Source organism: Anopheles bellator, chromosome 2 (assembly GCF_943735745.2).
Source record: "Anopheles bellator chromosome 2, idAnoBellAS_SP24_06.2, whole genome shotgun sequence".
NCBI classification, from domain to species: domain Eukaryota; kingdom Metazoa; phylum Arthropoda; class Insecta; order Diptera; family Culicidae; genus Anopheles; species Anopheles bellator.
Window position 1 is genome coordinate 32,444,253 of NC_071286.1, and position 15,612 is coordinate 32,459,864.

Below are 15,612 nucleotides of genomic sequence, written 5' to 3' on the forward strand. Positions count from 1 at the left end.
GATTACTACGTGCGATCCCTCGCGCATTTACTTTGCCACCGCCCCGGACCAAAAGCTCCCGGATGCCCACCGCTCGCCAGTGTAGCGCTCTGCCTAAGATTACTAGCAAAGCACCGGCAGTGCCGGATTTTTCAGCTTCAACTAAACACTGCGCTTGGTTTACGTTCTTCGCTCAACGTCTCGCGGACATCGATAAGGACTCGGTTTCGCTTGGGGGGCCACCCTAGAAACCACTGCTTCGAGCAGCTTAATTAAGCCATTTTGACACATACTGCGTACCCTAGCGGTAACAACAATGCTTGCAAAAACACAGGAGACCACAGGGAGAACAGGAACAGAACCACAATGGTATTTGCACCAAAACTTAACACAATGCACGCACAGCACATAACAATAATAATCGGTCGGGCTAGGGGGGGGTTTCGGGCCGAAAAGTAATGTCCTGGGATATCACTGGGCGCTCTAGGATAGCGGGGGGAAACCTATTGCAACACACGACGGGCCACAGTGGCGAACCGAGAACCGAAATGGGACACCTGCTCGACACTAGTGGGTCGGTATGTCATTCGTTTATTTTATTTTGTTTGTTTTTGTTGGAGTGGTTTTTGGTTGATTTTCCTGTTGTTCGACGATGCTTCCTACACGATGCTTCCCTAAGCGACTTACACGATAAATTATGCTATTCAGGTACTTCCGCCCTGACAGCGCTCGGGCCGTCAGTTGATTTACTGTAACCCCGGGGAGAGAAACCGGAAAAGAAGGAATGGAGAAACGTGATGAGGAATTGTTGGATCCGGGTGCACGATCCGGTGCATCCGTCCGGTTGGTCCGGAGCTTACCATTAATCAGTCATCGGCATCGGCCGGCGGGCCGTGGCCCGCCTAGCGATGGAACCGATCGATCATCGCCTGCTGCTGCCCGTTGAGGTACTCCTCCGACGGGATCGACGTCTGCACGATGCCGTTGGAGTCGCAGGACGTTTTCCACCCGTTCGACTGGACCGGGGCCGGGGCCTTGTGGTCGTGCCGCTCCGACGGCCGCTGGTCACTCGCCTCGTACGACGTGTGGAAGCACTTCCTGCACAGCACCACGAACAAACAAATGACCAACCACACCAACCGTTAGTTGTCGTCCACGTCCCCGAGGGGGGAACCGTAGCTTACCTCCACAGCACTATCGCTAGGACGATTAGCAAAAGCCCGAAGCACCCTATCACAATGGCGGCCAGGACGATGAGTTCCTGGTCGACGTACGGGTTGTGGCGCAACGGAGGCGGCTGGAACTGCTCGCAGTTCAGCCGAAGGGTAATCTACAACGGAGCAGGGCGAATCGAATCGAATGAGAGAAGAAAAAAAAAACGGCACTTGCCGGTGACGGGTGACGTACTTTGAGCGGCTCACTGTAGGTGCCCAGGACGACCTTCTTCGGGTTGACGATGCTGACGGTCGCCCCGCGGACCTTCACCTCGTACGCACTGTTCGTCGTCAGGTTCGGGATGATCATCTGGCCGGTGGAAGGAGGAAGAGGCAGGAAGAAGGATTGAACGGCCGACGTCGCCTGACAGGTCCCGATCACAGACTTACCGACGTCTCGACGATGGACGCGTTGGCCGATATGCGAATCTCGTGCGCCTCCTCGTACTCCAGGTTGCGGTAGTTGACGATGTAGAAATCGATCGACGAGTGGTAGACCCGCGGGATCCGCCAGCTGAAGAACAGCGTGTCGAGCGAGTGGCACGTCAGGTTCACCACCTTCGGCGGGCTCGGGCCCCCGACGTCGGTCCGCAGCGAAACCTCCGACGGTTCGCCGTCGTACTTGAGCGTGAACGCGGTCACTATTATGCGGTAGTCGGTGTACGGTTCTACAGGGGGTCGGAGAAGCGAAGGAAGCCAGTTCCGGCCGGTTACATTGTTACACATGCCACCGAGCCACCACCGGTTACTCACTCAGGTTCGTCAGGGTGTAGTAGAAGACGGAGTTCTGGGCGGCATCGTTCTTCAGGATTGGCAGGTGGAGCAAGGTCTGGTTCTGGTACACGTAGTACACCCGGTACCCGTGGATGACGCCGTTCCGCTTCTCCGGCTCCAGCCAGCTGATCCGTATCGTGGTTGACGTTACCTCCAGCACGCTCAGGTTCCTCGGCTTCGTCGGCACTGGGGGCAGAAAGGGCACACCGTTGAACTTGGCGAACTGCGGCTGGGGAACCATCAACTTTCTCTCTTCGGCCACGATTTAAATCTCGCTCAAACTCAAATCAATCACAAAGCGCGCACGGCGTTAACGAATTAGCGAACTTCAACCAACTGATTAGGACTTTGAATCAATTTAAGCGCTTTTTATTCGACAATTGTGGCCTAACTAGCAACAGCAAAACGTGTGACTATTTTAATGAAAGTATTCTCCGTCGTCCAAGATCCATTTTTCAATACTTTTATAAAAAGTCAACCTGTTCTGTGCTGCCAAATTGTTACTCATGATACAGAATAAGAAGTAGTCCGAAGGAGCAATATCTGGTGAATACAGCGGGTGATGTAACAGTTTCCATCCGACATTTCCGAGATTGGTTTTAGCCAGTTTTGATATGTGGGGTCGAGCGTTGTCGTGTTGAAAAAATCAGTTTATTATGTCTGTTGAGAACGCGACTATTTCCAATCTAGCGACACAAGCAATAAAGATAAGCCAGTGCTAGGAATTCTAAACCGATTGGTTCGCGCAATATAACACGATCGAGTTAGGCGGTTTTAAGAATCCTTAGCCAGCACACCTGGAACTGCGCGGGTCCAGCCTGCATCTTAAAATACACATCGCGCAAGAGCAATGTAAACAGTACGGGGAAGATAAGCGTAGGAAACACCTGGCCACGTGGGACATAGATCAATAGAACGAAAATAGACCCAAAAAGGTAGACGTCCACCGAGAATCAATGCATGCATAGAAAGAGACAAAAATAGCATAATCTTAAGGAAAACGTACTCTATAAGGCGTGGAATTTTGAAGAATAAATCATTACGCTACGAACCACTCCGTCAGAACTCAGAAACCGATCTTCTCGCAAGGCCTCCACTGTGAGGTAGTAGTACCCATTTACCCTGTCCGTTCCAGCCCAAAAGCGTCGATTAACAAACGGTTTTAAGGCGTTGACGAAAAGATTAGAACTGGTAGGTGAACGCGAGATCACAATGGACCACGCTCCTTCGCGCGTTAGGTCCGCTCCGTAACAATGTATTTTATCCCATACGGATTGTTTATGGCAAAAGCTTGCTTTTCATCACCAGTGACGATTCAGTACAAGAACCCCTTTCTTTGCTGCCGTGAAGGCAATAATTCGCAAAGGGTTTTCCGTCTTTCAAAGTCTCTTTCTCTCAATTCACGTGGAACTCAATAAGATATTTCTCCAATCTTTCCCATGGCACTCAGGTGATGGGAAACTGTTGTGTGGTCAACTCCTAACATTTCCGTAAGCACTTTTGACATGCATCCTTATCGAGCAATGCTGCCAATTTTCGGCTGTCCGCTCTGCTCTGGTCGGTCTTGCAAGCCAAAATCATCACTTTTAAACCGCGAAAACCAAATCCATTCAGGTTCTCTCAGGACGAGTATGTTGACCATAAACATACATCAAAATACGATTACTTTCGGCAGCATTTTTCTTCATGCTGAAGTACTGAAGAAGTACTCTCCGTAAAATCAATTTACCAGTAACAAAATTCCCCATTTCGGGATGCTTAAAAATGGTGTTGTTGACGCTTGGCCCGAAAAAAAACCTATATTGCGTTAGATGCTGAATGTCAGTAGCTGTCAAAAACATATTTCATAGAAAATTCGTTTGCGAAATTTAATGAGTAATGCCATCTGTTGTAAAACCGCATGGATTAATTCAAAGTCCTAACACAGAAGTCCTGATAGAAAAGCCGTCGTCTCTTTAAACACCGTCGCCAATGACGCCTTGGTCTTGGTTTTCCCCGGACACCCCCCCCCCCGGGCAGGATACTTACCGCCTTCATCGGTCATCACCAGCACCGTCGTCGGTGGGCCTAATCCCTCGGGATTAAACACCTGTATCGACACCAGATACTGCGTGTACGTTTCGAGGTTATGTATTTCGTGGCTCTGCAGTGAGATGGAAAAGAAATGCGCGTTCACTGAAATGGGTGTTCGGGGAAAATTGAAAATCGCGTCGAAATGCGTGACAATGCGGACCAAATTAAGCGGAAAAACGAGCAGACGAGGGTAGCGCCACCTTAAAGACTGCTTTAAGCCGGGAACCGACCGAGTCTGGGTCGTCGGTCGGAGCGCCGTGACGATAAGCCACGGCCACGACCAGGATACGGCGACCTTTTCGGATCGCCATTTCCGTCATTTTCATCGCCGTAAACCGGGGTCGCCGCGGAAGCCTCGTTCGGGCAGGTTTTTATTGTGGTGCGAAATGGCGTCCATCGAGATAAAGACAGTGTGCCTGTGGGGCTCTGTGTGTGCGTTTGTGTACCTTTCGGGGCGTGCTTAGAGCGTCCAAAGTCGAAGAGAAAAAAACCGGCGCTAAACAAACGCACCGCGCCGCAGAATGAGGCACCGGCCTCGCCACGAAAGCCCAGGGCCTTGCCCGGGAGTTTATGAATAATGCGAAATTATGTAGATTTATCGTCGCTTACAAGTGCTCGGCGCCGCCGTCGTGCAATTATTTATGGCGAAACATATTACCATTCTTTCTGTGGGAGCTTCACGCGAAATGATGTATTATCTGGTGGCTGCCGTTGGCTGGACTCCGGTGCCGGTCGGGGCGCGGCCATTTACATTTGTGGCATCTCGTCTCGTAAATCAAGCGCCGGCGAATAATTGTGAAACAGCACGGCGCAAGATCTGGCACAGACGGCCCAGATTGGTCGGAAGCAATCGGAAGCCACTGTGGCGTAGAATCTTTTCAAGATAAGAGTTATTTCCGTGCCCCCGTCTTGGGCCGAGTCGCGATGTCGTTGGTCTCGATTATTTTTTCTGTGCGATCTTAATGAAATTTGATTCGTTCACCCGTGCAACTTCACATGACGGGAAAGTTCCAACAGGAGGCTGTCAGGGCGGCCCGTTGACGAGGGACCACACGGAACCCCCCGGGGGCCCCGATTGCTGTCCCTTTTTCGGCAGTTAACCATCGTGCAAAGTTGAATAATCACAATAGGCAAAAAAAAGCACGGTCGATTCGGGAAACTTTCTTTGCCCACTCCAGAGAAGAGTTTTGAATCGCTCGGCAAAGGATAAAGCCATCAAGCCGTCCGTCCGTCCGTTTGGTCCGAATCAAAAGCTGTCATCTTCATGCCCGCCCGGCTTTATCGGATAAATTAAAATCTGCAAAATCGATCCGAAGCGAGGCCCGGAAAGCCGGAGCCCTGGCCCTGATGGATTTGCTCACGATAACGTCGGACCGGGCCGTGAAAGTGACAGGTTGGCTTCTTCGTCCTGATTTCACCCGGGGGCCTGAAGGTGGCGGTAGAATGTCACCTGATTTGACACTATCCTTCGCAGGAGCAGCAGCAGCGATACTCGACCGACATCGCCAATCGCTTGTTTATTTTGCTGTCGGGACCGAGAGGATGCAGAACAAAAAGGAGCCGTCGGTGCCATCGGCGGTGCACGTTCTAAAAATCAATCATGGGTCCTTCGCCGAGTGACGATCAGATCGGGGCGGGCGGAATTGAATCACTTACCTCCACCGTGCTGTCACGGATGTAAATCTCCTTAACGTCGTCCGGGTGCCGGTCCCGGGTGCGGTACGTTATGCGATAGCCAAGGAACTCGCCCAAAATCGAGTCCGGCGGCGGCGGCTTCCACGAGATGTAGACCGAGGTGGCGGACGTGTTGTGTGCGATCGTCGTCACCGGCTTTCCGGTCGGTGCTGTGGTTGATTTATTTTATTTTCACGCGCGTTTTCCCCAGCACCGGAACCGTCGCCGTCGTCGTCGTAGAGCCGCCGTAGTGTGCAAATAAGGAAGAGGGAAAAAAAAGTACGAGGAACCTCTTTAAACCCGGTGCGACAGAATCGGTGCCCACGGTCGGCTTGAGAAGGATTGACTAGCCATACTCGAAAGTTATTTGTTGAATGCGCAATGCGATAAAACCGGCCTATTTCCTGTTGCGCGGGATGCTGTGAATTGAATTACTTTCACGGGTCACTTGGAGCGAAGGAAGAACTCGTACACGAGCGTACGAGCGCCGTTAATGAAGATGTTGAAAGCGTCAGCGCAAGAAGTGGGTCTCCAAGAAATATGCCTCCAATCACGCTCGTCATTCAAATGTTGGTTTCATCGTCGCAAAGAACGCTTCTCGCTAGACGAAGGACCTCGACTAACGCGGGGCACAATAGAGGTGATTTATAATCAGCGCATTTTTTGTGTGCCGACCGGCGTAGTAGCGGTCACGACGAGGCATGATTGCTTTTCTACCAGGTAACAGTTTTGCTAGGCCAAAAGTTACTGTGAGCAAAGATCGAACTAAAATAACACCAAACTAATAGCTTGAGGACGTGACTATGAGGGAATAAATTAAAATGTTAAAAATAGAACAACGCTGTTTATTGAGACGAAACGGATAATAGCTCTGCCTCTAATCATTAATGCGTAATAGTCAGCTTTTCCTTCCCTTCCTTCCAAAACCTTCTGTAAATAATTTTTGGAGGAATTTTATTTTGAGATCAGTACTATTATACTACAGTGGCGAGAAATTTCAAGATATTTTCCCTAAAGGAAAATGTTGCTTTTTATTTTTATAAATTCAATTTAATTTTCTCGGAAACAAAACACTTTTGCCATCGATTTTTTTCCAATTATAGAAACATGCTGCAAAGTCTTCCACCGGCAAAACCTTCAATGCGTTCTTCGTTTCCACGGAGTGGCCTCTTGAGTTTATAACCTCTTGAGCGAATAACCAGAAGTCACATGGTGCTAAGTCAGGTTGAATAATCCGGTTGATGGTTCCGGAAAGATATGGGTCGAGTTTGTGTCGAAATGATCACAAAAATGTGATGCAAAAATATAACGAGGAAGTTGAACCAAGAACTGAACCTCTCCACAAATCCGGTCTTTTAAACTAACAATAGTAGCAGTAATATGCCTTAAAATGCGTATAGCACTGTTACAAAAATCCTTAGCTCTTCCCAATTGAGGATTAAAGAAGAATTCACAATAGATGTAGTAGTTGGTACGATATTCTACACTTTTAAGAGCATTTAGCCTCACCACCCATAACCCTAGTCTCGTCCAAATCATGCTAGAAAACGCTTTTCTAGAAAACGGCTAATCGATCGATGAATTAGGATTGACATTTAAGAAAGCCGGCCGGCTGTGGGCACAAGACCGCCTCAACCCGGCACCCCGTTCTCCGCCAACCGATTTATGCCCTCGCACGTCAAACGTGTCACGCCGGGCGTAGGAGAGATTAGACGCCAACGCGAACCCCTTTAACGTTTCGGGCAAATTTGTCTTGGACGCTCGCTAATATCGCCTAAGCTCGATTTGATTCCAATTTATTTGTTTTCCCACGGCACGGACGAGGGGGCCCCGAATCTCGTTTAGCAAAGCGAACGGACGGATGGAACACCGCCCCAAAACCCGGCACGCTGCGCGCCACGTTGGAATCGAAGACGTCGGCGCCACGCACCGGGCCCGCACAACCGTGGTGAGATTTTAATTTATGCAAATTTATGCCATAATTATAATTAAATGGCGCCACACGCAACCGTGTGGCCCTCCTGGGGGCCCGGAAGCGGAATACATCGCTCGCGGAACACCTTTGAAGGTGTGCGACCGAACCATTTGCCAATCACACTTACTGTTTCCGGCATTGTTATTAACTTTCCTTCGTTGCTAATCGTTGTTTTGTTGGGGTTTTTGTTTTTCGCGTTTCGCGCTGCCAACACGTTCCTCGTGCGCTCGCTCGTAAAAGCGGAACGATGTTTTAAAAAGAGTTAGCAAGCACCGGTCGGCAGTCGGGGATCGGGGCTTTTCCGGCCAGTCGGCCCGCGGATCATCAAGAAGCCAGCCCGCGGGCCCGCGGGCTGGCGGAACCAGTTAGCAACATATTTAAGGCCGACCGTTAGCGTTGTTACGGGGAACGGCTTCAATTTTAATTTGTTGCTGGGACGACTTACCTTCGCGCAGCGTTACGAAGTAGTACGACTCCTTCGAGGGCGCACTGTGGCCCAGCTCGTTCACGGCTATGATGCGAAAGCTGTAGACCGTGAACGGCAGCAGCCCCGTCACCTGGTGCGAGGCGACGGTGGATTTGGTGTAGATCGGCGGCACATGATTCCAGTCGCCATTTTCGCCCACCCTGCGGGAAGAGACAGAGAGAGAGAGAGTCCGGGGAAGTTAATGTAATCCGACCGAACATGCTGTCGATATGTGGATGCTAATTGTGTGGCTGTGAGCAGCTGTATTACCTAATTTCGATGATAAAATTCGTCACCGGTGCGTTCCGCGAGTCCTGCGAGTGGGCCCAGGACAGGTCGACGGAGCGGGATGTGAAGCTAACTACCAGCGGCCTGCCCGGCGGATCTGGCACGTCTACCGGAGAACGTGAAGAGGCGGAATGAAAGAACATGCGAATTAACACAATGCCACTCGACATAAGGATTGCTTCGATTGTGGCGAAGAATTGAGCTTCAGAAATTCCCCGCCGATGAATGCACAGCCTAACATGTAACATGTGCATGAAAATATCATGCGAATCCATGATGTTTTTGGGATCCAAATGGCATGGTATATTATGAGCTACCGGACCCTAGTGCCGTAGCTAACAGCAATAGCAATACCTAGTTACCACATTACTACTTCACATTAATTTTTCATCGCACAACCGAATTTCGTGTTCGAGGCCAGCCTTCTGGTGACGTCATAGCAAAACATGTCAAGCTTGTCGCGATGTGCTCTTCCAGCAGGTGGTTGCCTCTTACCTTGCACCAGCAGATCCGCTATCGCTTCGGGGCTGTGACGATCGTTGAACAGACAGGTGTACTCCGCCGTGTCGGCCGAGCTGGTGGGACTAATGTGAAGGCTAAAGTTGTCCGGCAGGAGCGTTATCTGACAGGAGAAGAAACAAGGTGGGTGAGACTCTTGCTAAGTAGCAGCATTTTAGTTGAATATTTCTACACCGTCGCGCGACCACAACAGCGTGGGAACGGAAACAATGGGCAGGCATCACCGGACATAAAAATCGGATTCATGCTCGTCATCAAATAAACGCGCCCATTACTTTGGGTCACGTCATTTCGGGCACCCGTTCGACGGGCTCGCGCCAAGCACGCCAAGTGGCAAAAACTTACCCGCGGGTTGTTCACTAATGGCAACCCATTAACGTACTCCGCGACGGTTTGTGTGGTTTTCCAAATGAGCGTATCGATTAGCGAGTGCTCGTTGACTCCGGGACAGCTGATGGTAATGTTGCGGCCAGCGACGGCGACGTACTTCACGACCGGAATATTTTCGATATCTGCGCGGTGGGGCGAAATGAAGTTGGAAAGCCGCTTTTAGTTGGTCTCACACGGCTACAAAACGGCTTAAATGTGGAGCTAATGATTATTTGCCTAGAAATTGCGAAACACGTTGCGGGCTTCGTGGCCCTCCAAAGCCCTACCAAAGTCGACCCAGTGCAACCGGCTCCTGACGCCTGGCCCCGGTATGCAACGAATACAAAACATAAATTATAAATAGACTCGTGGCAAATACGTCAAAACGTTTGGACAGCGACGGTACGGTCATTTTCTTTTGAGTGGAAAATTAATTAAAAATTATATGATTCGATATAAAAGCAGAAACGCCGTGCGGTCCGACCGGAACTACACACGCGAAACGCGACGGAACAAGGAGCGCCCCATCCCGCAAGGTTTTGTTTTTTTTTTTTCCTTCCTTTTTTATTGCCATTTCCATCCGCCAGCCGGGGAAATGAAGGGCCGTGTAGGACCCCGTAGTAGTAGTGGCGGTGGTGCTGGTTGATGCTTTCGCTCCATTATGCGACCGACAAAATGGCACCATTTGCCCGACATAAATCAACGTCAACCCGTGCACAGTCGGACTGGTCCGGCCTGGCCCGGCCCCCAGACGGGCCGGGCAATGTGCATACAGCCGGCCACGTCCGTGGGCGGCTGTGGGCGAAACGGTGTGTTACCGGAAATCACGATTCACCGTCGTCGTCGCGCTCAGCAAAAAAAAGCAAACCCGGATGACCAACGCCGGGAACGATGGGGAAGCAACACACCGCCGGGAACGATACACTTGAGGCCACTCGGTGGTCTCCTAGCTCTATAAATCATCCCGAGCAGCGGTGCAGTGCGAAAGAGAAAACATGGAGCCCGAAACTCCAAACCACGCCAATGGGGGGAAACCGAATAAAGCGGAGAGCGAAACAAATTTGCATTGCAATAATTTGATTTACAAAAAATAAAAACCGTGGGGAAAATGAAAAGCGAACGCCAGGAATGGTGGGCAGGAGAGCACGGTACAACATATGAAGATGAAATGGCCTCCGATTTGGGGTCGGCTTCTGATGTTTTGGCTCCGAGCATGTGAAGCTGGAAGCTGCCAGCACGGGAGCCGGGTGCCAAATTGCCAATAATTATGCGATCGGTGATTTCAGCGCATTCCATTTTACAGTTTACGTTTAGTACCATAGTGGCACTATCTGTTCTAAAATTAGTTTTAGAACATTGATTTTAGTACAATAATAAAATACTAAACAAAAATGGGCCAACACAATTCGGACGTTGCCCTTGATCGAATCGGGCACAGTGTTGGTGAGCGATATCATCTATCATAGAGTTGTTCCAGCAGTAAATAATATCATTTGACCAATAATAGAGCCAAACCAATCAATGGCTTCAGCGGCTTAATGGATTACCTTATTTTAGTTCTTTTCATAAAATCACGAAACAAATTCCACGAATCGATCGATGATAGGCCAAGGGCTTCGGCTTACCCAACAAACAAGACGGTTGCTCGTGTCCGTATGTGCCCGTGTCCCGGGTTCCGACTTCCGGGAACAAGCATGCCCAGGAGGTCCACGAGACAATGGAAACCGTACTGCCGGGGAGACAGTAAATCAATCACAAGGAGATCCATAAACCTGATCCCGGCCAGCGGCCCAACGGGGCCCCATACAAAAAGTACGGATCTCACTTGTTCGCCGGTGAAAAAGTTCGCCTGCTCTTGGCATTACAAGGGGGCGACCAAAGGATCCAACATTTCTTTTCCGTCCTTTAGCGCCTCACCCTCGGCTTCATCCTTACACGCCTTCCAGCCCCGTACAACTTTCAATCTATGCCATCTCCGGCGAACACTCTCGCTGAAGCCGGCCCCTTACTGGCAAGGGGTGAGGCCACATTTGAATTGCAAATAGTTTGTTGGGGAAAAGTTCTCCGGTTTCAACACCCGCCAGCAGGTCGCACAGGGATGGCTCGGGGACGGCGCGTGGACGTCACCAAAAAAAAAAAACAGACACACACAACGATGAGCCGGTGAGGGAAAGGAGCTGGCGCACCGTTCGATCTGCCGGAGCGCTTTGTTTTGAGAAGGTTCGCCTCAAAATTTGATGATGTGCGAGATGCGGACGGAAACTCTCCGCTCGGAATCGAACCGATAAAGGGAGGATCGAACGTCGATAAAAAATCGCCTCCCTGATGTATGTGTTGCGTACGGTGACATCCGGTGGGCAGCCCCGGGTGGGGCGGGAAACATGTTACTCCGAAGGCTGAAACAGACATTTGGTCATGTGCGTGCGGGTTCGAATACGGAGAAAAAAGGCAGAGATCCGAAACTAACGTCTTACGTAAACGGGCTCAAGTGGAAAAGAAATCTTGGCTCGAACATCCTTCGGGCGGAAGGTGGCACCCTGCTGGCCTCGAGGCCCGGCCCAAGGATTGTGTTGTGGTTGCGTCAGCTCTTTTCCACATCGTTACCCCGCGCGAGAAGCAATTTATTTCTCTTAGCTCATAATCTCTCCAATAAAGTTCCCAAAGTGGGACATGCTGTCTTTGTTTTATCGTGTTGGGTGCCAAGGAAAGAGGTCAATGCACGGTGTTAGGGCAATCGAATCGGTATCGACCGAGTGTCCTTTGCAGTGCCCAAACCGCCTAGACCTGTACGACTGTAAGATGTCTGGCCGGAGACAAGAAGCAGGTTTTCGAACAAGTCCCACATTTGTTCATCAAAACTTAATGGTTCTATTATTTTAATCCAATGGCTGATGTATGCGACGCATGTTGGCAAAATATACAACCCGCTTACTTACAAACGAGATGCTCAGGACCCCTTGTTGGCGCAAAACCCAACTGTACGATTCATGTGTCAGTATCAAATATCCCTGCCACCGCCCAGGTCCATTACTAAATGTCGTTCCCAATAAATCTGAACTCCGGTATGCAATAATACTAGAAACGAGTGTCTGAATGCGTAATGCCGAGTCAATCCAACTCGATCCGATCGGAGTCGGCGGCTGCCGGTGGAGTTCCTACCCCGGTAATGATCCGGTATATCCGGTTCGCCAACTAATCCCTCTGATGTAGCCCGGCTACAAAACAGCAAACAACGATCCGGCTCCAATATTCCCGGTACGATTACAATAACGATCCTTCACTTCCGTTCCCACCGCCAGCCAGCCCCAGACGCCCGGACGCCCTGAATCTCGGTCCGCCGGAGCACCTGACGTCACCGGGAGGAAATATTGGTGCCATTGTGCCATGGTGCGGGACCAGCACTTTATGTGCGGGACGAGGTCATAAATCGATAAAGCTGCACGTTTTCTTCGGCCCCGACATTCGCTCCCGTCCACGGTGGTGTGGTGTGTCTAGGAGGCGGAAGCGTGTGGAAACGGGAAAGCATCCAATCTTCGGAGCGGCCCCTGAACGCTGCTGATGGGCGTTCGGTGCCAAGAATAAGTTCTGGAGATTATGCTACTTTAGTGGGGCACCCGAGACGCTCCTTAGTGTGGCCTTGAAGTGTGCCGCAAATGAGGCGAAACCGGTCTAGCCAGATGTCCTGAGCTTTCTCTGATAAAAGTGTTCCCTAATGTCCATGTGCTAGTTTAGGTGGTTTTATGTGTGATGAGAGCTGCAGATTAATTTAAATACAAAATATATTCAACCAATCTAACTTAACATCTTAAGGTTAGTTTTAAGGCATTCTTAATATGTGTCCTCCACGATTTACTCGGTTTGTACGATTTCAAACATGAGCAAAGAATTTCAATAAATGTCTAAGAAATGTCATCGACAAAAGTGTTTACGTGTCATTCTAATCCAGATCCTTCTTACGAACAATAAATACGAACTTTCAGTAAATGTAAACGAACGAGAAAATCAAAGAACATATCCCATTAGCATAATTATCTCGGTTCCTCTCGTTCCAATCCCATCGTTGAAGTTTGTTTTGAGAAACCGATAAACGAGGATGAACTCTGGTATTATGCTCCGTCGACTGCCATCCCGTACTCAAACGCTGTCAAGCCACAACATCCAACCTCAGGTAATTATGGAGCACACCAAGGATGTGTAAAAAGGTTCCAAACGTTGTTCTAGCTCGTTTTAATTACATCCTAACTTATAAATGGAGCAAAATCTTCTGAATTTACAAGATCCTAACCGTTCCCCGTGAAGCGTGCTCTGAAGTTTTGAATCCGTTACGGATGTTCATTTTGAATAATTTCAAACTTTTGTTTCTATAAATAGATTGCTCAGGTGGCCCCTGCTTTGGGTGCTTCTTCCCCGAGGCTCAATCTCCAGTAAATATTGTGTGTTTTGAGAGCAAGGCCATTCCCGAATGGCAGAAAATTGTCGTGGGCCAAATTGTCTTTGCACAGTACCCACGGTGGGCTTGACGAGGTTTTCTTCAACCCACCGCAGCATCAACCCGTGATCTGGGGCCGAAGGTGCACCCGGAAAACCGCTGGGGTGCGCTGCTCCCGATGGCACCATATTTATGTCGACAACTCAAGCATGAGCGCACTAATCAGAGGCAGCTGTCAAAATAATTTCCATTCCATGCCCAACGACCGACTCCGAGCCGGTGGCCCCGTAACAGTAACCAACGCGCGCTGTCACATCGTGCTCGGCTCGGTCGGGTTAAAGCCCAAGGACTGGGCTGGGGCCGGAGCTCGGGCCCTCGGAAACTTTCCTCGCTTATCGCGGCGCCCATGCAGTGCTGCTGCGTGTGCTTCGCCGGCTCAAGGCTAACAATGGGCCTTTCCCCGAGTTGCTTTTCCGTTCGCGTTCCGAGCTGCGGCCAAGCCCTTGTTTTTCCTTTTTGGGCTGGGTTTACGGAAGGTTATGCAAGCTTACAAATCCCGTGCGCCGACGACCCCATTGCTTCTCTCACCCGTTCGGCTCTGATGGTGCTGCTGGTTCCGCAGAGCATCGAGGACCCGGCCATGTCGCGATTTAGAACAAAGTTTTCGCTGAGAAAGGTAGCCCATTATTCTGGGTGGCTAAGCTTTGAATGATAGGGCGGAAAATCGAGGCGAACGAAAAAGGAGAAAAGAGCGGCTAAATGAAAAGCTCCTTACACCGCGTCCAGCAGGTGTGCCGCGCATGGCGCATTGCACGAACGGGCAGGGCAATCCCTAAACATCCACTCCGAGAAAGGTCAATTAAAAGCGTTTTGGTGAAAGCCCCTTTTGGAAAATGTAGCACAATGTTTTTACTTCATTCGGTAGCGCACATAAGCATGATTACGTTGGAGCTGTGCACTTAAAGCTCAACGCGACCCCTAGCGTTACGAAAGCGGACGGAAAATAAATGAATGCATCGCCAACAGATCGGTCAGTTGGCACTGGCACTAAGCTTACAAAATCTGCATGATTTTGTTCTACAACAATCAAAGCGCAAAGTATTTTATTTTTTTGCACGAACAGTGAGAAAGCTTTTTGACTTCATTCGCAGCCACAACATGATGGGTGATTCTAAGAGCTATTGGGAATCGTACAGCTCCCTGATAATGGAAACATTATGATTTCTACAGTGAGGGGTGCACACGCTGTAATATCCTTAAATTGCTTACAATAACAATCGAAATATTATTAGTGTCATGTATGTGTATTTTAAGGTTAAAGATGTTTAAGGGCCAACAAATAATACTGAAACTTGTTGCAAATGAACGAAAATATTTTACGTTTCGCTTCACACGGATCACATTTTAGATGGCGTTCATAATAAATTCGAACCCGATTTTAAAGCTGAAATTGTGGGCAATAAATTAAACCAAAACCGGCAACCGGCACTTACCAAAGATTCGCGTAGCATGGCCGTAGAATGAAGCAAAAATTAATCCAAAGACAATAAATCCCAGGTTCCTATTAACGAGATTAGTCATCGTGCAAGTTCGTATGGTTTGGTGTCCTTGCCGTTCGGTGTTTTTGTTTTTTTTTGTTACAGGATGAAGTCGACGATGGTAGCGCAGCAGTGTGTGTCGAGATTCTCGTAGCCGCAGCTGGACGTATTTTCACGGCCCAATCCGAATCCCAATCCGGTCGATCGTTCGTTCGTTCGGTTTCGTTCTCACTCACCCACGCACTCACTCACTCGGAAGCCGGCGGCCACACAGAGTGACAGTGGGGACATTGGAGGCAGGCACGAACCGTACT

General features: G+C 49.7%; 1 protein-coding gene across 1 annotated transcript; it reads right to left on the minus strand.

Annotated features, from left to right (window-relative positions):
* Positions 1 to 372: 372 nt before the first annotated feature.
* Positions 373 to 15,381, minus strand: LOC131210501 (protein sidekick-2-like). The gene is made up of 13 exons (XM_058203758.1): positions 15,254 to 15,381; positions 9,308 to 9,474; positions 8,939 to 9,065; positions 8,426 to 8,549; positions 8,135 to 8,316; positions 5,697 to 5,884; positions 3,996 to 4,110; positions 1,947 to 2,153; positions 1,584 to 1,861; positions 1,387 to 1,503; positions 1,164 to 1,309; positions 840 to 1,077; positions 373 to 728 (listed from the first exon to the last, which is right to left on the minus strand). The coding sequence occupies exons 1-12, from the start codon at positions 15,339 to 15,341 to the stop codon at positions 882 to 884; spliced, it is 1,935 nt and encodes a 644-aa protein (XP_058059741.1). The 5' UTR covers positions 15,342 to 15,381; the 3' UTR covers positions 373 to 728; positions 840 to 881.
* Positions 15,382 to 15,612: the final 231 nt, after the last annotated feature.

Excerpts from the sequence above, each read along its gene's own strand:
- LOC131210501 (XM_058203758.1), bottom strand. The coding sequence starts at position 15,341 with ATGACTAATCTCGTTAATAGGAACCTGGGATTTATTGTCTTTGGATTA. Across the intron at positions 2,154-3,995 it reads GGTGATGACCGATGAAGGCG|TGCCGACGAAGCCGAGGAAC; the intron begins GTAAGTATCCTG and ends TTCTGCCCCCAG. Across the intron at positions 1,862-1,946 it reads CTACACCCTGACGAACCTGA|AACCGTACACCGACTACCGC; the intron begins GTGAGTAACCGG and ends GACCCCCTGTAG.